Genomic DNA, 21,253 nt, shown 5'->3' with positions numbered 1-21,253 from the left:
CTAATTAAAGAGATCAAATCTTCTGCCATTTTAAGCATGTGCTTTTTAGGCACAGACCCTGAAGTACCTGGAGGGACACCAGAGGAAGGCAAAACAGACCTGCCCTTAGAAGAAGCCTTAGAAATAGTAGCAGAAGGCCTAACCATCTTAGGCATAGAAGGGAGAACAGTAACCTGAGAGGCCCCTTCAGCTTGACCTGACTCCTGTGAGGCCACATCCTGCAAAATCAAAGTTTCCCCCTGAGACAACAGAAACTTCAGCCGGATCCACCTGCTCCACTGTAGTTTCTGCAGGACCGGCGTCCGAAACAGACAAATCAACCTGTCTAGGTTTCAAGGATTTGTCTTTGCGCTTCTTCGTGGAAGCGGGCGTCGGAGGATCCGACGGCATAGTATAATTACACCGCTTACCAAAGACTAACCTAGCACAATCTAACCTTCTTTTTATAGTGCGCTTATTAAACCTAGCACAAAACCGACACCCGACTACGTCGTGGTCCGGTCCCAAACAAGGAATGCAAAGAGAGTGATAATCCCTATGCGGTATCTGTTTCCCACAAGAAATACAATTATTCACTTTTTCTGACATCCGGAATTAACTAAGGCAAGAAAAAACTAAAATATTCCCCAACGGGGTACTTAGCCCAACTTGGTTTCGGTCTGAAACTCAGAATATGAAAATTTCAGAACGCCGAACGGCACTTGCAACGCTGCTTCTGCATCGGACTATGCGGCAAAAAAGACTGAGGATATGACGTCGGTCATGCGCTTTTATACCCTGAAGCTCTGATGTCAGATCTGAGCGCCCATGACCGACGTCAGCCTAATACTTTGGTATTTGGGCCGACCGAGGACAGCGGACTACCCCATATGTAAGGACTGCAGCAATGTGAGATGAAGAACATCTTCTGCATTGCTTAGGGGAATCAGGCAATGAGGACAGTAGGGATGAAGACTGTGATACCAAACCTAGGGCATATTTCACCATATAGGTTCATAAATGTTTACTAGGCTAACGACCACAAGGGCCTTTTTAAGCCTAGCCATGCATCCCACATCTCTGCAAATTCTGACACCCTTGACAAGTGTAAGCATGGGCCTGGAAGATGAACCATTTACAGGTTACCTGTCTGCTTCAGAGACATAGGTGCCAAACCAGGGATGAATTCCTAGTTTCCCATCCAATTGCCTAAGCTGCACTTGAACTGGATTAGGGAGGAACTCTACTTCACATGGCTGGGGAGCCTATTCCATAGACGGGATAGTCTCTGGGATACATACCTATCTCTCCAGCAGATCCTATTTATATCACAGGCAAGGTTTAAGCCTTTAGAAAGTACAGTTGTGTACACTTACCATAAATATAGATGTTTGAGTGCATTCCCTGTTGCAGTACACTTGGGTTATCTGCCTGCAGGTATCCCTCAGTCAGCCCGAATACCACAGTCTTGGGATGTCTGTGTCAGACGCTGCCGCCTCTTCCATGATGTCAGGGGTATAAAACAGGCAGCCGACATCTACATTTATGGTAAGTGTACACAACTGTACTATGTTCAACGTGTTTCACTGCTGCAGTCATTACATTTGGGTAGATTCCCAAACCCAAGGTTGGGAGGAGGCATTTAAATAGAATTGGGACCAGCTATAAGGCCCTGCAAGACTGCAGTGGCAAAACCAGCTCTGGATTTAGATAAAATTGGTAAAAGATAATGCTTGGTGAAAGTATGTACAGAACTCCTGGTAGCAGCCTCTAGGACACCCCGGAGAAAGGCTGTACAGGTAGATGCAGCCCTGGTTGAATGGGGTCTGATGCCCTGTGGAATAGGTTTTCCATGGTGCTTATAGCAGAAAAAAATGCAGTGGCCTATCCATTTTGAAATGGTTTGTTTGCAAATAGCTTTCCCCTCTGTCCCTGCAGCAAATGCCACCAGCAGTTGTTCAGATTTCCTTTGAGGTTTAGTTCTGTCCAAGCAGAATCTAAGCTGTCTGTGCACATCTAAAGAGTGCAGTATCCATTCCCCTTTGTTCTGTGGGTTAGGAAAGGAGGTAGGCAAATGAATAGACTGATTAAGAGCCACACTGGATACCACCTTGGCCATGAAGGAGGGATTGGTTCTGAGGGACACCCTGTCCGCATGAAAGATAACGAAAGGTCCCACTGCCACAATGGCTTGTAATTCAGATACCATTCTTGAAGAAGTGAAAGCTAAAAGGAAAGCTGTTTTCCAGAAAATAAATTTTAAATCTGCAGTAGCAGCTGGCTCGAAAGGAGGAAAAGTGAATTTCTCCAATACAAAGATCTGATCCCAGGCTGGAGTTGCAGCTCTCCTGGGTGGCCTTAAGTTTTTGGCCCCTCTGAGGAACTGCTTGCACAAAGGAGTGAGAGAAGAGGGGAGGCTCTGTGCTATACTGAGCTGAAACGGCTGAGGCTTGAATTTTGATGGAGGAAAAGGACAAGCCCTTATGAAGCATCTCAGTCAAGTATTGTAGAATCACTGAAATAAATAGGACATGCTGGAGGGACAGATTCATAAGCCAGAGGCTCCCTTCACTCTGGAATAAAATCCCAGTCCAGGTTAGGCAGAGTCCCTCATTGACTCTCTTCAAGAGGAATCTTGATGAGCGGATGGCAGATCGTAGGTTTACCCCGGGTATCACTTCTGTGTCACTGTTAGACAGAGGCACAGTATACTAACCTCGAAAAAGGGCATAGCAAAATTAATTTAAAATGGGTGGCGAAAGCCAAACATACTCTGGCTAGGCTTTTACATGCCCTAGGGCAGATAGCCTAGTATGAACCTATGAGGTAAATTGGGCACTGTTGCGTTCATTCCTTGAGATTGGTTCCAGGCACAAAATCTTTTCCATTTTACAGCACAAGATTTTCTGGTACTGGGCCTCCTTGCCTCTAAAATGATATCCATCACTGATTTGCTGAGGGATGGTAAAGGAGTGATTAGGTAATTAGCCAGGCTGCTAGGTTCAGGGTTTGCAGCTGAGGGTGCAGAATTTGGTTCTCCTGCTGAGACAACAGGGAAGGAGTCTGAGGCAGGTGCCATGGAGCCAAGCGTGACACACTGCGCAAGAGTGGGTACAAGTGTTGGTGATGCCTTTCTGGTGCAATTAAAATCATCCTTGGCTTGTCCTGTTTGATCTTTACTAGTACTTTGGAGAGCAGTGAGGAGGAAAGGCATAGACTGATAGTTTTTTCCAGCTGAAGGATAGAGCATCCACTTTCCAAGCTAGCTTGTGGGGAATCCTTGTGCAAAATTTGTCCAATTGATGGTTCTGTGGGGAGGCAAACAGGTCAATATCTGGGCTCCCCCATTTGCCTGTCAAAATGCTGAAAATCCTTGGGTCCATTTTCCACTTGTGTGGGTCCATGAGATTTCTGCTTAGTCTGTCTGCCAGTGTATTTAGTTTTCCTGGCAGAAACTGAGCTAGTAGATTCACTTGGTAGCTCAAGGCTGTGTTCCACAATGCCACCGACTGTCTGCAGAGGGGGTAAGAATGTGTACTCTCCTGCTTGTTAATGTACCACATCACAGTGCTGCTATCTATCTTTACCATTAGTTGTCTTGGAAGAATGTGGCCCTTGAAGGCTCTCAGTGCATTTTGTACAGCTAACATTTCCTTTTGACGTATGTGCAGGTGCCCTGAATGCACTTCCCTGCCAGGTGAGGCCCCCATGCATAGTCTGATGGGTCTGTTAAAATCTGGGTGGTAGAGGGTAGTGTGAATGGTAGTCCCCCGTTTTGGTGGCAGCCCTCTGCCCACCAAAGGAACTCTAGTCGTAGGCAAGTTATGATAGGAATCCTTGCTTCTAGAGCCTGTGAATGTTGACACCATAGGCTTGTCAGATACCATTGTAGTTTCCTCATATGCAGCCTTGTATATGGAATTAGAAGAATGCAGGAGGCCATGAACCCCAAGGTTTGCAGTATTTGCCTTGCAGATAGCTGGGTTTCTGTGGCCACTTGTTTGAAGTAGTTTGCCAAATGAAATCTGTTTCTCTGGCGAGAGGAAAGCCATCTGGGAAGTTGTATTCAAGCTTGCTCCCTGGAACATAATTTGTTGACAGGGTACCAGGTGTGATTTGTTTTCATTTATGGTGTACCGCAGACAAGTCAGTACCCTTTGAACAAAGGCCAGAGGATTCAAAACTATGTCCAGGCTTTCTGCCTGAATTAGACAATGGTCCAGGTATGGGTATATTTGAATATTTCTTTGCCTGCAAAATGCAATGACTGGAGCTAGGCACTTTGTGAATACCCTGGGCACAGTAGATAAGCCAAAGGGCAGTGCAGAGAACTGACAGTGCATGCAGCCTGCTTTGAAGCGTAGGTATCTTTTGCAAGACTCCCTGATAGGGATGTAGAGGTATGCCTCGTTTAAGTGTAGTGTTGCGAAAGTACAGTTGTGTACACTTACACCATAAATGTAGATGTTAGAGTGCATTTACTGTTGCAGTAATTACATAAGGGTAATCTACTGGCAGGTTGCCCTCAGTCGGCCTGATTAACAAAGTCTTGGGTCCTGTGTCGGTACTGTCCCTTCTTCCATGACGTCAGGTCGTCAGGGGGTATAAAACATGCAGCCGACGCCATTACATCAGTTTTTCTTGCCCCGGATGTCAGGTGCCCCCCAAATGGGGAGCAAATATAATTAAAAACACAAAAATATACCTCCAATCCCAAAAGCAAATACACCAAAAGGGCTTTTAAGCATAGTGAAAGTAGAGGTATAGCCAGAGAAAAATAGGGGGCTGGAGGATGGTAACCAGGGCTGCAACAGTGAATACACTCGAATATCTATATTTATGGTAAGTGTGCACAACTGTATTATGTTCTTCGTGTTTCACTGCTGCAGTCAATACAATTGGGTAGATTCCCAAAGCTATGGTTGGGTGGAGGGAATAATACAGCATTAGGACCAGCTATAAGGCCCTGCAGGACAGCAGTGGCAAAGCCAGCTCTGGATTTAGAGAAAAGTGGTAAATAGTAATATTTGAACATATGAACTGAGCTCCAGTTAGCAGTTTCTAGGATGTCCCTGGTAGGAACACCTCTGAGAAAGGCTGTTGAAGTAGATGCAGCCCTGGTGGTCTGATCCCCTGGGGGAGACTTTTTCCATGGTGCATATAGCAGAAACGAATACAATGGCTTATCCATTTGGAAATGGTTTGCTTAGAAATAGCCTTTCCCTCTGCCCCTGCAGCAAATACCAACAGCAGTTAAGATTTTCTTTGAGATTTTGTCCTGCTTAAGTAAAATCTAAGTTGTCTGAGTACATCCAATGAATGCAGAATCCACTCCCCCTTGTTCTGTGGATTGGGAAAGAAAGTTGGCAAATGAATGGTCTGATTAAGAGCTACACTGGATACCACCTTGGATGGATTAGTCCCTGAGAGATACCCTGTCCGTATGAAAAATGATGAAAGGCTCCACTGCCATAAGAGCCTGTAATTCAGAAATCCTTCTAGCTGAAGTGACTGCTAAAAGGAAAGCTGTTTTTCAGGAGAGAAATGTTTAAGTCTGCAGTAGCAGCTGGCTTGAAAGGAGGGAGAGTTAGCTTCTCCAATACAAAACAAAGAAGCCGGGCAGGGGTTGGAGCTCTCCTGGGTGGTCTTAAGTTTTTGGCCCCTCTGAGACACTTCTTTAGCAGAGGATGAGAGAACAGGGGAGGTTCTGTGTTGTAATGAGCTGAAATGGCTGAGGCACAGATTTTTATGGAAGAAGAGGACAGGCCCTTTTGAAACATCTCAGTTAAGTATTGTTAAATCTGAGGAATGTTGGGCACTGCTGTGCTTATCCTTTGAGCTTGATTCCAGGCACAGAATATTTTCCATTTGTCAGCATAAGATTTTCTAGTACTAGGTCTTCTCGCCTCCAACATGGCATCCACCACAGGTTTACTGAAGGATGCTAAGGGTGAATTTAGGTGATTAGCCACGCTGAAAGATTCAAAGTTTGGAGCTGAGTGTGCAGAATTTGGTTGTTCTGCTGAGACAGTAAGTAAGGTGTCTGAGGCAGGTGCCACGGTGGAAGGTGTGACACACTGCGCAGGAGTGGGTATCAGTGTTGGCGAGGCCAGTCTAGAGCTATCAAAATCATTTTTGGTTTGTCCTGTTTGACTTTTAGTAGAACTTTAGAGAGCAGAGGCAGAGGGGGAAAGGCACAGACTGCTAGTTTTTTCCAGCAGAAGGATAGAGCATCCACTTTCCAGGCTTTTTTGTGATGAGTTCTTTTGCAAAATTTGTCCAACTGATATTTCTGAGGTGAGGCAAAAATATCTATGTCTGGACTCCCCCATTTACATGTCAACATGTTGAAAATCCGTGATTCCAGTTTCCATTTGTGTGGGTCCATGAGATTTCTGCTTAGTTCGTCTGCCAGAGTATTCAGCTTTCCTGGCAGGAATTGAGCTTGTAGTTGTACTTGATATGTCAAGACGGTGTTCCACAATGCCATGGCTAGTCTGCAAAGGGGGTAGGAGTGTGTACCTCCCTGCTTGCTTATGTACCACATAACCATGGTGTTGTCCGTCTTTATCATTAATTGTCCAGGATGAAGGTAGTCCTTGAAGGCTGTAAGAGCATTCTGTACAGCTAGCATTTCTTTTTGATTGATATGAAGGTGCATTTGATTTAGGCTTCATTTGCCCTGAATGCACTTCCCTGCCAGATGAGCCCCCCCAAGCACAGCCTGATGCGTCTGTAGTTAGGATTTGGGCGGCAGGAGGTGGTGTGAATGGCAGTCCCTTGTTTTGGTGGCAGGCCTCTGCCCACCATAGGAACTCCATTTGCAGGCAAGGAATGATAGGAAGCATTGTTTCCAGGCTGTGAGAATGCTGACTCCATAGACTGTTTAAATACCACTGAAGTTTCCTCATATGCAGTCTTGCATATGAAATTAGAAGAATGCAGGAGGCCATGAACCCCAAGGCTTGCAGTATTTGCCTTGCAAAAAGCAGGGTTTTTGTGGCCACCTGTTTGAAGTAAGTCACCAAATTAATTTGCTTCTCTGGCGTAAGGAAAGCCATCTTGGCAGTTGTATTCAAGCTTGCACCCAGGAATGTAATTTTTTGAGAGAGTACCAGTTGTGATTTATTTTTGTTTATAATGTACCCTAGACAAGTTAGAACCCTTTTTACAAACGTCAAATGGTTTAGAAGAATGTCCTTGTTTTCAGCCTGAATTAGACAATCGTCCAGGTGTGGATATATTTGAATATTTCTTTGCCTGCAACATGCAATTACTGGAGCCAGGCACTCTGTAAAGACCCTGGGCGCAGTACATAAGCCAAAGGGCAGTGCAGAGAACTGGTAATGCAAGTAGCCTGCTTTGAAGCAGAGGCATCTTCTGCAAGATTCCCTGATTGGGATATGCAGGTAAGCGTCTTTTAAATCTAGAGTTCCCAACCAGGCATCTTTGCCTAGCATAGAAAGTAACTGGAGAAGAGTCAGCATCTTGAATTTTGGAATGGCCAGAAAGGTGTTTAGAGTAGATAAGTCCAGAATTGGATGCCAAGATTTGTCTTGTGTACCAGGAAAAGTCTTGACTAGAAACCTTGTCCCTTTTCCTCTTCTGGTACTAGCTGAACAGCCCCCATGTTCATGAGGGAAAGTACTTGTTTTTGGGCCTCTGCCTACTGATTTGGGGGCAGGTCTGGCCATCCAATTGGAATTGGCAGCGTATGGAAATGAAACCTGTATCCCTGGGATACTACATTTAAAACCCATTTGTCCTTGGTTATAATTTGCCAGTTTTTTGCAAGAAGAGCCAGTTTTCCCCCCAAAAGGGTGGCTAAAAGGTAATTGCTTGGTAAGTTTAAAGGGAAGTCACTGAGACTGCTTACCATAGGGAGGTGTGTCTTGTTGTTCCCAGATTTGGAAGAGGAGGCACCCCATTGTTTTGTTCTGAAAGTCCCATGGGACTGAAACCTGGTGCCTTTTGAATGTCTGGGTTTGACTTAAGTGGCTCTCGAAGGAACAGGAAAGGACCAGTTCTTAGTAGGCCAGTGTCTACTAAATCTTGGAGGTTGTACTTGTAAGAAATATTCCACAGTTTCCATAGATTTAGCTTCATCTTCCATCTTTTTTTAGGACATCTTCAGCCTGATTACCAAAGAGACAGTCCTGTTGCAAAGGAGCATCTAACAATTTTGCTTTATCATGATCAGGCAGATTTTGCTCTTTGAGCCAAGCATGCCTTCTTAGCACAGACCCAGTTACAGCAGCCCTGCAAGAGGCCTCCAAAGAATTAATACCACATTGCAAAGTATGTTTTCCAACTTGTTTAGCTGAATGCAATACATCCTGTAAATCTTTATTTTCCACACAGTCAGAAATCAACATCATTTTCTGTTTAAGCAGTCCCATGAGATGCTGCTGATATTTTAGCATATTAAATTGACAGTTTAAAGCTCTGATTGCCAGGGCTGCAGAAGTGTAAACCTTCTTACCCCATTTATCCAGTACCCTGGAATCTCTATCAGAAGGGGTAGGATTTTTAGCAGTAGAAGCCTTAATGTCCTTGGGACCCTGAGAAATGGTTTCAGGATCTGCAACAGGATTTTTGAAAAGGAATTTGTGGGAGTCAGGAACCCTGTAGTATCTACCCTGCTTACAAGGAGCCGGAGGCAGAGAATCAGGAGCCATACTAGATTCTGAAAAAACATCATCAACAATGTCTAAGAGGCGGTACAGCCAAAGGCCTATGCTGAAGAAAATTTTGAAGTCTCTTTTTTGATTCAGAAATATCCTGACTTTGTCAGTGGAAATGTTCCCTTAAGGTAGGTAAAGTTTCCCCAAAAGAAAAATCCTCAGGGGGAGAAGCAGAAGGAATGGAATCTTCTGCATCAGAGTACTCATAAGTAGGTATAGACAATTCTTGTTCATTAGAAAAGTCAGAAGAAATAAAATCCTGTTCATTAGAAAAGTCAGAAGAAATAGAATCCTGTTCAGAAGATTCATAATCAATGTCTTGCCTAGGCCTCTTGGAAGGGGGGGGGGGATTGGCTACCCCTGATCAGAGAAATAAAATCTTCGGCCATTTTGATTATTTGTTTTTTAGGTATAGGGGCCTGCACATGTGGCCCAGGCTTCGTTTTTTTAGGCATAGATCATGATTTTGGCCTTAGTCTTGAAGATGACGTCAGTCTAATATACAAACCTGTAGGCCTGAAAACACCCTCAGAAGCCAGTGCCCTGCACAGCGGCTCTGAACCCATCGAAGGTAGAGATATCTGTGGGTTCCACTGTTGAAGCATCTCGCGACATACTGGACTCCAAATGGGTCTTAGTAGAGGCCTGCGAGTCAGAAGTAGTGGATATCAGGGACAGCAAAAGCGCCTCGGTGAGTACCAGTGAACTGGCGACTGGCTTAGGAGAAGCATCATCAGCAGTTTTGGACCTCGGTGACCTCTCTCTGTCTTTATCTTTACATTATTTTTTGGAATCCCGGTACTCAGAAGGCTAACCGACGACATTTCTGGATAATTAAACAGAGAACAGAAATATTTAGAGGCAAAGATGCATGACGACAGATAGTGCGCTGTTTAAAGCACAAAACCGACAGCAAGGTAAGTCGTGGTCAGGGCCTAGGCAAGGAATACGGTATGAATGAAAATCTTTGTGAGGTATTTGCTTTCCACAAGTAATGCAGTTATTAGCTTTTACTGACATCGGTAAGGAGCAAGAAAAAGTTTCCCCAACGGGGTACTTCGCTTTAGTTGAAGACCTCGGTTCTGAAACTCGAAAAAGAAAATTTCAGGTGTCAGACGACCGGCACTTGCAAACTGCTTCTGTTTCAGGCACAGCATGGCAAGAAAGAATGATGTAATGGCGTCGGCTGCATGTTTTATACCCCTGACGACCTGACGTCCTGGAAGAAGGGAAAGCAACCGACGCAGGAACAAGACTTTTGTTAATCAGGCGACTGAAGGCTACTGGAAAGCAGATAACCCAAATGTAATGACTGCAACAGTAAAACATGAAGAACATCCTCTACCCTACACAAACGGCTAAAAGCCCTGTCCCTCTACTCAGTCTCATACAAACTCCTCAGAGGAGACCTCTATCTGGCATACAAAGCGGTATCAGATCCCGCCTTGATGGGACTGCTGCATATCCACAAGTCAAGCTTTACTCGAGTAACCCACACGCGTGACCTCAACCTGGTCTATGACATCAACAAGAGTTGCTGGCAGGACAGATGTGTGCCGCAGAGAACCCTCCCCCCCTTCTATGGAAAAGACTCCCTCTCCACAATCAGAGTACCTCATTATCCCTTTTTAAGCGCAACCTGGATAACTGGATAGGGAACAGAAAATACACCACTGGGATTCTACCTGTGTCCCTGCTGGACAGGGGCATCGGGTGCTGACTTGTCAGAACATGGACTAAATTCGAGACTAGCCTTGTAAGGGTCCTCAGGGCCAATAGCCTAGTAAGCTCTTTTATGATCCTAAGATCCTACAAGACCTAAAGGTGAAGAGACATGCCATGCTCTTATTAACCCAATACATGATACGCAACATTGTATATCCTGAGAATGGACAAGCACAGAAAGCACAAAGAAAAAAAAAGTGAGCTGTGGACTGAAGAGGAGGACACTCCAACTGTTATAACACTGCAGAATTCCTACAATATCAAATCATGTTACAAGTAGAAAATCAGACTTTTAAAATTTAAAAAAAGTGCTTAAAGTCGCAGCAAAAAAAATTGAATGTTAAATGTTACCGTTATTCTTCTCACTGTCAGCTGGTTTCATCTGAATTGGATGATGCATCTGTGGGAGAGAGAAAAAGAATTTACAAATTTTTTGGTGGGGGGGGCATAAATATAAAAGCATTACTACAACATAGGCTGCTGCACAGCTGAAAATGAACACTGCTGGTCTTCTGTTGTACATTTAACTACACAAATGCAAGAAAGTTCAGTTGTGGACACTTACCATAAATGTAAATGTTAGGGGGTATTCATTGCTGCAGTCCTGACTAGAGGGATTTCCTGCCGTGGAAACCATTGGCTGGCCTGACTACCACAGAAAAGTTTCCCCTCCTCCAATAGCCGGCAGACGCCTTGACTAACATCAATATGCTTGGGTATAAGGTGAGTCAGCTAACAGCATGATCTCAGTTTTTTCTTCCCCCTTGAAGGTAGGACCCCCACAGATGGGCCCTAATGTCAAGGGAATTTGACAATGAACTTAACGAAGAAAAGGAGCAAGAGGATGGATCCCGTGACTTGAAAAGAAGCTTGTTCAACCCTACCATGTAGGCTAGTGGGGAAGGAGAAAGAGAGAGGAAGTACACTACAACAGTGAATACGCTTGAAAATCTTCATTTATTTTATGTATACACAAATGTATTATGCTCTTCATGTTTCAATGCTGCAGTCCTGACTAGTGGGACGATTCCCAATCCTGAGAAAAAGGGTGGATGGTAGACTAAGGAGAGAAGAGGATGCCCTGCAGGATGGCAGTGGTTAATCCTGCTCCGGGCTTGGAGAAGGTTGATAAATGGCAATGTTGGGTAAAGGTATGAGCTGAGACCAGGTTGTAGCTTACAGGATGTATTTGGTTAGTACCCCTATTAGGAAGGCAGTACTTGCCTTAGGTGAGTGTGTCCTGACAGCATCAGGTGGCTTCTTACCATGAAGGGTGTAACAAAAGAAGATACAGTGCGAGATCCATTTAGAGATAGTAAGCTTGGAAACTTCTTTTCTTTCAGAAAAAGTGACAAAGGCCACAAACAGCTGGTCTGATTTTCTGAAGGTCTTTGTTCTGATCCTGGAAAGCATCCTCCTATTTAATCATATGGAACTGACAGTTTAATGGTTTTCTCTGACATCAGTCAAAAAGTGTAGAAAGACTTTCCCAACGGGGTACGTGGCTTTCTGAAGTTTTCTCTCTGGTGCAAACCAGCCAGCACACTGACTTGAACTCTGCCTAAGGCACCAACAGCAAGAAAGAAAGAATAGTTGTGTAGAATCTTACCATACTCATAGATGTCCTTCCCTTAAATGTTGCAGTATTCTAGGTGTGGGATTTCATGCCCTCAGGCGACTTGTACATCTGCTTCTATACAAAAGCTTCAGCTTGGCTGTTGCAGTGTGCATAGGACATCACGCGTAGGGCCATAAACTAGGGGCCTTAAATGTGACGTCTGCACGTACACTCCTCAAACAGTACAGTTGTGTATAGATGTCCAAGTGTATTAACTGTTGCAGTCATCACATTTGGGTTATCTGCTTGCAGGTAGCCCTCAGTTGGCCTGATTATCAAAGTCCTGGGTCCTGCGTCAGTTGCTGTCTCATCTTCCATGACGTCAGGTAGTCAGGGGTATAAAGCATGCCGACGCCATTACATCAGTTTTTATTGCCCTAGATGTCAGGTGCCTCCATAATGGGAAGCAATTATATACAAGGTTACACCTCCAACAAAAAGCAAATACACGAGAAAGCTTTAAGCATAGTAAACAAGAATAGAGGTATAATCAATAGAAGACAGGGGGACTGGAGGGAGGGTAACCAGGACTGCAACAGTGAATACACTCGAACATTTACAATTATGCCAGGTGTACACAACTGTACTATGTTCTTTGTGTTTCACTGTTGCAGTCATCACATTTGGGGTAGATTCCCAAAGCTTAAGGATGGGAGGAGGCAATTAAATAGCATTAGGACCAGCTATAAGATCCTGCAAGACTGCAGTGGCAAAGCCAGCTCTGAATTTAGAAAAAATTGGCAAGTGGTAATGCTTGGTGAAGGTATGTACAGAACGCCAGGTAGCAGCTTCTAGGATGTCCCCATTAGGGACACCTCTAAGAAAGGCTGTAGAGGTATATGCAGCCCTGGTGGAATGAGGTCTTATCCCCTGTGGGGTAGGTTTTCCATGGTGCTTATAGCAGAAATGAATGCAATGTCCTAACCACTTAGAAATGGTTTGCTTTGAAATGGCCTTCCCCTCTATCCCTGCAGCAAATGAAACCAGCAGCTGTTCAGATTTCATGAGAGGCTTAGTCCTGTCCAAGTAAAATCTAAGTTGTCTGTGCATGTCCAAGGAGTGCAGTATTCGTTCTCCTTTGTTCTGTGGATTAGAAAAGAAGGTTGCCAAATGAATGGACTGATTAAGGGCCACACTGGATACAACCTTGGGCATAAAGGAAGGACTGGTCCTGAGGGACACCCTGTCCGCATGAAAGATGATGAAAGGCTCCACTGTCATGAGGGCCTATAATTCAGACACCCTTCTTGCTGAAGTGATGGCTAGAAGGAAGGCTGTTTTCCAAGAAAGGAATTTCAAATCTGCATTTGTAGCTGGCTCAAAGGGAGGTAGAGTGAGCTTTTCCAATACAAAGTTAAGGTCCGAGCCTGGAGTAGGGGTTCTCCTGGGTGGTCTTAAATTTTTGGCTCCTCTGAGGAATTCCATCAGCAGTGGACGAAAGAAGAGGTTTGGCTCTGTATTATAATGTGCTGAAACGGCAGAGGCATGAATTTTGATGGAAAAAAAGGAAAGGCCCTTGTGAAGCATCTCAGTTAAGTGTTGAAGACTATGCAGTAAATTGGGAACTGCTGTGCCCATCCCCTAAATTTGATGAGTTTTTTAAAACTATTAATGTTTAATTTATTTTTATTTTTAGCATCATTCTAGTACATTAAATTTACAATATAAGTAAAGAACTTTTTAATTTCATTTTAGTAAATAAATGTATTCATTTTTAATAGCGACATCTATAACATTACTATTATAGTAGTAATAGTAGAAGTTTCACTTTAAGAAATTACGTCATGATTCATATTCATGGTGCGAAAATGAGCTATTTAAACAACTTCCTACTACTATTCAGATGTTTGTCAGTTTGTCTGAAGAAGTCCGATCATTGTTTGGGACGAAAAGCGTTATTTAAATTGTTAACGTTTCATTTCATTTCAATAAAAGCGAGTTGTAAAGCGTTCAGCCTAAGCGGATTAACTTCTTGGTTAAAGTTTGTGTTTTTGTAGCAGTTTGGATTTCGTATCATTACCGCTATGGCTAATAATTCGCTTGAAAACACGCCAGTAATCTTCAGAGATACGCAAGGTAACGAGAGCGGATCTATGCAATATTTGAGTATTCTAATACAACTTCTCTCTCAAAAGTTGGAGCATACAAACGAGAAGTTGGATGTGGTGATGGCAGAACTGCAAAAGCTTAAACATCAGGACCGTATGGTTTCTACAACGTTAATGCAGCAGGTTCAAGGAGAGCAGAGAGATCTTTCGCCTCATGTTGTTGAACAAACAGAGCAGGATAATATTACACCAGGTCAACAGACAGCTCATATTAACGCAAATCAACATACTAGTGCAGCTATTCCATCGGAACATGGACGAGTTATTATTAGAATTGAAACAGTTCTCAGTCAAAATAACCCGAATGAGCATCGGATAGTGCAAGAAACAAATGAGCCCATAACTGCTAATAGATGTCCAACTGGAAATCAGCATAACGGGACACCAGCTTTAAATACATCAGTAATAAATTTACAAGACTGGCTATTGGCACATATAGGCTTATGGGATGAAAGTAGAATTAATAATAACATGCTTCAAGAGAATAATTTGGAGAAAACACTCGCTGAATTATGGTCTCTTCTAGACTCTAAAATGTTAAAACACAAAAAACTTAATTTAGAAATTGAATATTTTCAGGAGCGTCTCAAACATGAAATTGTCCCAAAAGGCCTTAGGACCTGGAGATACCCTACAGGCCTAACACCCGGATCAATGTTCCATCAGGATTTAATCAAATTATTCAACCAGCATGGGTTGCAATTATTACAAGTTATGATTAAACATTATACAATAATGATGCGAGACTTGCAATCGGAGATCGAAATGATAGATAAACAAATCAATGATCATACTGATTTTACAAGATATAAATATGATTATCAATGTGTTTTTCAGAGTATTGAACAGCATTTACAAAAAATAAAAACAACTAAAATTAAGAAATTACAGAGGGATCAAGCACAATACAAAGCAGGGATAGCATATCCCATGCCATCAAAGATGCAGATTCAGTCTAATAATCAAGCTCCTAATAATGGAGAAATTTCGCATACAAATGAAGAAGCTGATGTAGTTATAACATCAGCTAATTTACAACAATCTGTATCACATGGCAGTAATAAGATAATTTGAGGAGGAGTGATAGGATAAAAGAACGAAATAATAATGGAGATATTAATGAACGAGGAAGTAATCAACAGGCATCCACTTCTTATGGGGGTCAGGGTTTTCAATGACGGAATCAGAGGAAACAATGGAACAGGAGAAAGAACCACAACCACAAGAGATAACATATCATAGTAAATCAAATTCATTGACAATAGTAAAAAACACACAACAAGATTTTCTTATTTATAATTTTTCTTCCTTTTTTGTGACAGAAGAAATGGCTAATATTTTAGCAAAAGGCTCAACTTTTGTTCCATCTCATAAAATGAATTTAGCACAAACTATCTGTGATATCAAGCTTTTTGTAAGAAAAATTTAAGACAATTATTGGGAGAATCTAACTCTATGGATAATTCTCTAAGAGTGGCCAGTTATGAATCCGGATAAGGGGGGTGGATTAGTAATTATGGACAGATTTGAATTTAATAACAAAATCAAAGACATCTTGAGCATGGATTCATATGAACAATCATCTCTTAGTGAATATAATAGCTCTAATCAATTCATCAAGAGCTATTTTAATGAATTACTCATTGAGGCAAAAATTGATTCACAAGAATTTAATTATCTTTTGATGGATGCTCCTAAAGTACCAACAATTTTCGGAGTCCCCAAAATCCATAAAGACATAAATAAACCACCATTTAGACCAACAGTGGATGGAAGAAGATCCTTCACTTATGCTTGCGCTAAATATGTGGATGGAATCTTAAAGAAATATGTCTCACTAGATGAGTGGATATTAAAAGATTCATGGGACTTCTTGAATAAAATAAATAACATCACTTACCAGCAAGATAACAACTTCATAACAGTGGATGTGAAAGAACTTTATTCCAGCATACCTCATCAATTAGGTATAGATTGGGTACAAGAAAATATGCGCCAAAAAATGCAGAATTAAGTGAAATATCTTTAGTAGGAGAACTACTAGATATAATTTTGTCTTATAATTTCATCCTCTTTGAAAATAAATTTTACAAACAGAAGAAGGGGTGGCAATGGGCTCCCCATGTGGATCTAGCTATGCAAATTTAGTAATGTCTTACTGGGAGAGAAATTATATATTTAATAATGATTTACTTAAAGGCATCATAGCTTTCTATGCTAGATTCATAGATGACATCATAATTATATTTCAAGGGGATGAAAAACAGGCAGCTGAAATTGTAGAAATGTTCAATAATAATACTGATTTTTTACGCTTCACTTATACATTCAATAAAGATGTTATAACATATTTGGATGTAAAATTAATTAAGAATAGATCAAAACAAGTTTATGAAGCAGATATATTCAGAAAATCAACCTACTCAAATAAATTTTTGCATTTCCGTAGCACACATCCTTTACATCAGAAAAAATCTGTGGTCAAAGGACAGCTCATTCGAGCTGCACGAATGATCACTAGAGATGAGAACTTTGATCTGGAATGTCTGAAGCTGAAACGTATGTTTCTCAATAGACAATACCCTATTCAATTTTTAGATCCCATAATAGAAGAAGTCAATATAAAAAGGTCAAATGGTTACTTCAAACCTATAGTAAAGAAACAACATTACAATTGCTCATCACCAGAGGTAACCCAGTTCGAGCTCACAACAAATGAACAATCACATACTGTTAAGTATAATTTAGCTTGTATAATATGATTTTCTTTGGAGTTTGCTAGTATCAAAGAAATCATTTCGAAGAACTGGAATATATTTAATGAAGATCAACTATTAACATCTAAATTAGACTTACAACCTAAAATTATATGGAAGAAAGGTTCCAACTTCAAAGACATCTTCCAAAGAAATAATCAAGCCAATTTAACAACTTTTTTGAGAGGAATGGGACAATGTGGCAACTGTTCATACTGTCATCATATGATTGCAGGAACAACAGCATGTATCAATGGAATCAAAATTCAAACTAGAGGGAAATATAACTGCAATTCAAAAGGGGTTGTTTATGTGGCTATTTGTCAGGCTTGCCCTTCGTTTTACATAGGCAAGACGGAGCGTAGGTTGAGAGACAGAGTGTATGAACACTTAAGAAGCATCATTCTGCATAAGGAAGACAATGCTCTAGCAAGGCATATTATGGATTTTCCTGAACATAACTTTTGTTTTAAAGTTATTCATCAATTAAAGCAAGATCTTCGAGGGGGACCATTCAACCTTTTGCTGGAAAAAAGCGAACTATTATGGCAGATCTGGCTCGATGCCTTTTAGTACCCTGGACTAAATGAAAAATGTTCATTAATTTGTCTCCTAAAATTACGAAGTTTAGAGAGATAATTTACATTAAAATAGAATAAATTATAATAAAATAAAAATAAAAATAGAAATGAAAATAAATATAATAATAGCATAATTAATTAGCATGATAGTCATCACATAATCTTTTCCTCATTTTTCTTACCACTACCTCTCGAGTAAAATATGTAAGTATTAATAGAAAATTAAATAAAAGTCTATTAAAAGAATTAATTTTAACTTTCAATTATTAATATTCATCATAACATTTTGCTATTTCAAATTTCTGCACACCACTATTTATTTATTTATTCATTCATTCATTCATTCATAGTAACGCTCCCTAGGCATACATTTTAAATACATCTAATTTACAAATAAATTTGATGAGTTTTTTAAAACTATTAATGTTTAATTTATTATTTTTAGCATTATTCTAGTACATTAAATTTACAATATAAGTAAAGAACTTTTTAATTTCATTATAATAAATAAATGTATTCATTTTTAATAGCGACATCTATAACATGACTATTATAGTAGTAATAGTAGAAGTTTCACTTTAAGAAATTACGCCATGATTTATATTCATGGTGCGAAAATGAGCTATTTAAACAACTTCCTACTACTATTCAGATGTTTGTCAGTTTGTCTGAAGACGTCCGATCATTGTTTAGGACGAAAAGCATTATTTAAATTGTTAACGTTTCACTTCATTTCAATAAAAGCGAGTTGTAAAGCGTTCAGCCTAAGCGGATTAACTTCTTGGTTAAAGTTTGTGTTTTTGTAGCAGTTTGAACATCTACATTTATGCCAGGTGTACACAGCTGTACTACGTTCTTTGTGTTTCACTGTTGCAGTCATCACATTTGGGGTAGATTCCCAAAGCTAAGGATGGGAGGAGGCAATTAAATAGCATTAGGACCAGCTATAAGATCCTGCAAGATTGCAGTGGCAAAGCCAGCTCTTTACCACAGGATATGTGCCCAAGGAGTGGCGTACGGCAACTGTGGTCCCACTCCACAAAGGCGGTGCCTCTACGGACCCTGGTAATTACCGCCCCATAAGCTTAACAAGCCTGGTCTGCAAAGCTATGGAGAGGATCATAATGAAACTCATAAACAAGGGCATAGGGGACTTGCAGACCTTGGACCCAACCCAGTTTGGCTTTGTCAAGGGCAGATCTTGCCTTTTAAACTTGGTCGACTTCTTCGAAACAGTTACCAAGGCCATTGATGAGGGAAAGGCAGTCCATACAGCCTACCTTGACCTTGCAAAAGCTTTCGACACAATACCCCACTCGGGTATCATAGAGAAACTTACCAGCTTAAATGTAAACCCATATGTCACAAGATGGGTTGCAAACTGGCTAAAGGACAGAACCCACAGGGTTAGAGTTGCTGGAGCCATGTCAGACTCAAGCGGTTACAAGTGGTGTCCCACAGGGCTCAGTCCTTGGCCCCCTATTGTTCGGCATCTACTTCTCAGAAGTACAGGCAAACATAGGAGGACTATGGCTGACAAAGTTTGCGGATGACTGCAAACTGGGTGCCATAGTGGATAGTACATCTGACACAGACATCCTTCAGAGGGGTCTCACGGAAACTGATAGCTGGTGCCAGAGCCATGGCCTGAAGTTAAGCAAAAAGTGTATAGTCATACCCTTCGGGAAAAACAAGGTAACCCCAAGCTACCATATAGGTGGCAACCCACTAAGCACAGAAGAGGTTATCAGGGACCTGGGTACCCAGGTTGACAGTGGCCTCTCGTTTGACACTCACGTTGCTAAAGTGGTTCGAAAGACCTTCTACATTGCCCATCTGATCATGAAGGGATTCACATCCAGATCAAGTGAGGTCATTGTTCCCCTGTACTCTTCACTTATCAGACCAATGATAGAATACAATGCCCCATTCGGGATGTATCTCACCCGACACCTGCAGCAATTGAAGAGACCCAAAAGTTCCTCACCAAAAGGATAAAGGGACTCCAAAACCTGTCATATACTGCCAGACTGAAGAAAAGTACAGTTTTGTACCTACCATAAATGTAGATGTTCGAAGATCCACATTGCTGCAGTCCTAACACTTGGGTAGTCCGCTGTCCCAGTCGGCCCGAATACCAAAGTATAAGGCTGACGTCGGTCAGGGCGCATTAGTCTGACGTCAGGACGTCAGGGTACAAATGCGCATGACCGACGTCATATCCTCAGTCTTTTCTTGCCCCAGATGTCAGAAGACCCTAAAAAGATAAGGCCAACACCAAAAAACACCAAACACTCCTGTACCAAATATATATACAATATATAGAATTTACAAAAGTACAACCCACCCACACAACCACCCCTAAACACAGAGGGAAGGAGGGACAATGTGGATCTTGAACATCTACATTTATGGTAGGTACAAAACTGTACTATGTTCTTCATCCCACATTGCTGCAGTCCTAACACTTGGTAGAATCCCAAAGCAGAGGTAAGGGAGGCTGGCAAATCATAAGAAGCTGGAGCTGTCAACATGCCCTGCAAAATAGAAACCAGCCTTAGATTTAGAATAGAGAGGAAGGTGGTAATGCTTAGAGAAAGTATGCACTGAACTCCAAGTAGCTGCCTCCAAAATATCCTTAGTTGCCACCCCTTAGAAATGCTGTTGAAGTGGCAGTAGCCCTAGTGGAATGAGGCCTGATCCCAGCTGGAATCTCCTTGCCATGATGGGAATAACAAAATGCAATGCAAACCCAATCCACTTAGAAATAGTTTGTTTTGACACAGGCTTGCCCTGAGAACTCAAAGCAAAAGAAACAAACAACTGCTGAGACTGCCTAAAATCCTTAGTCCTGCTTAAATAATTGCCTGTGTACATCTAAAGTGTGCAAAATCTTTTCCTTATTTTGGGGATCTGCATAAAAAGTGGGCAAATGAATAGTTTGGTTTAAAGCCACACTAGAGACCACCTTAGGCATAAAGGAAGGATTAGTACGAATGATATACCTATCCTTATGGAAAATCAAAAGGCTCAACCGCCATAAGGGCCTGCAATTCAGAAACCCTTCTTGCAGAAGTAATGGCCAACAAAAAAGCAGTCTTCCAAGACAAGTATTTCAATTCAGGAGGTTCTCCAACACAAAATTGAGGGCCCAAGCAGGAGTAGGAGCTCTACATTGGGGGTTCTTATGCTCGTGGGGGTCTATATATTTTGCCCTCTAAGAAATTGCTTAAACAAAGGATGAGAGAACAATGGTGGGTCACAATCATAGTGAGCTGAAATTGCTGCAGCATGAATCTTAATGGAAGAGAAAGACAAACCTTTGTCCAATAACTTAGTACGATATTGAACAGCCACACTCAAATTTGGCTCAGAAACATCCAAATCCTTTGCTGCACACCAAAATAAAAATCTCTTCCATTTTTCCTTGTACTAGGTCTTCTGGCTTCCATAATCACATTCAAAACTTGTTGAGGAAGCTGAGACCTGCTATGGTTCAAAACAGAATATGCCAGGCTGTTAGATGAAGAGAGTGAAGCTTGACATTGAGTAGATGCCCGTCCTTCTGAGACAATAGGTGTGGAATCAAAGGTAAGGGCCATGGAGGCTTCCTTACCAGACTCCTCAGCAATGGGTACCAGTGCTGCCGAGGCCAATCTGGAGCTATTAAAATCATCCTTGGCTTGTCTTGTCTGACCTTTAGGAGTACCTTTGGGAGGCAGAGGTGGAAATGCATACACATGAAGATTTTCCCAACTGAAAGAAAGAGCATCCACTTTCCAGGCTGTGTGATGAAACCTTT

General features: G+C 41.7%; 1 protein-coding gene across 8 annotated transcripts in view; it reads right to left on the bottom strand.

Annotated features, from left to right (window-relative positions):
* The window catches only part of CELF1 (CUGBP Elav-like family member 1), a 1,362,987-nt gene that overhangs the window by 1,112,364 nt on the left and 229,370 nt on the right, over positions 1–21,253 (bottom strand). For all 8 annotated transcript variants that reach the window (XM_044082727.1, XM_044082728.1, XM_044082731.1 and 5 more), the window contains exon 3: positions 10,740–10,788. In XM_044082727.1, the coding sequence (XP_043938662.1) occupies positions 10,740–10,788 (49 nt within the window). The remainder of the gene's footprint in view (positions 1–10,739; positions 10,789–21,253) is intronic.

Source organism: Protopterus annectens, chromosome 9.part0 (genome assembly GCF_019279795.1).
Source record: "Protopterus annectens isolate FY-2018-M chromosome 9.part0, PAN1.0, whole genome shotgun sequence".
In the NCBI taxonomy this organism is placed as follows: Eukaryota; Metazoa; Chordata; order Ceratodontiformes; family Protopteridae; genus Protopterus; species Protopterus annectens.
The sequence above is the reverse complement of the archived record's forward strand: the minus strand, read 5'-3'. Positions and strand labels throughout refer to the sequence as shown.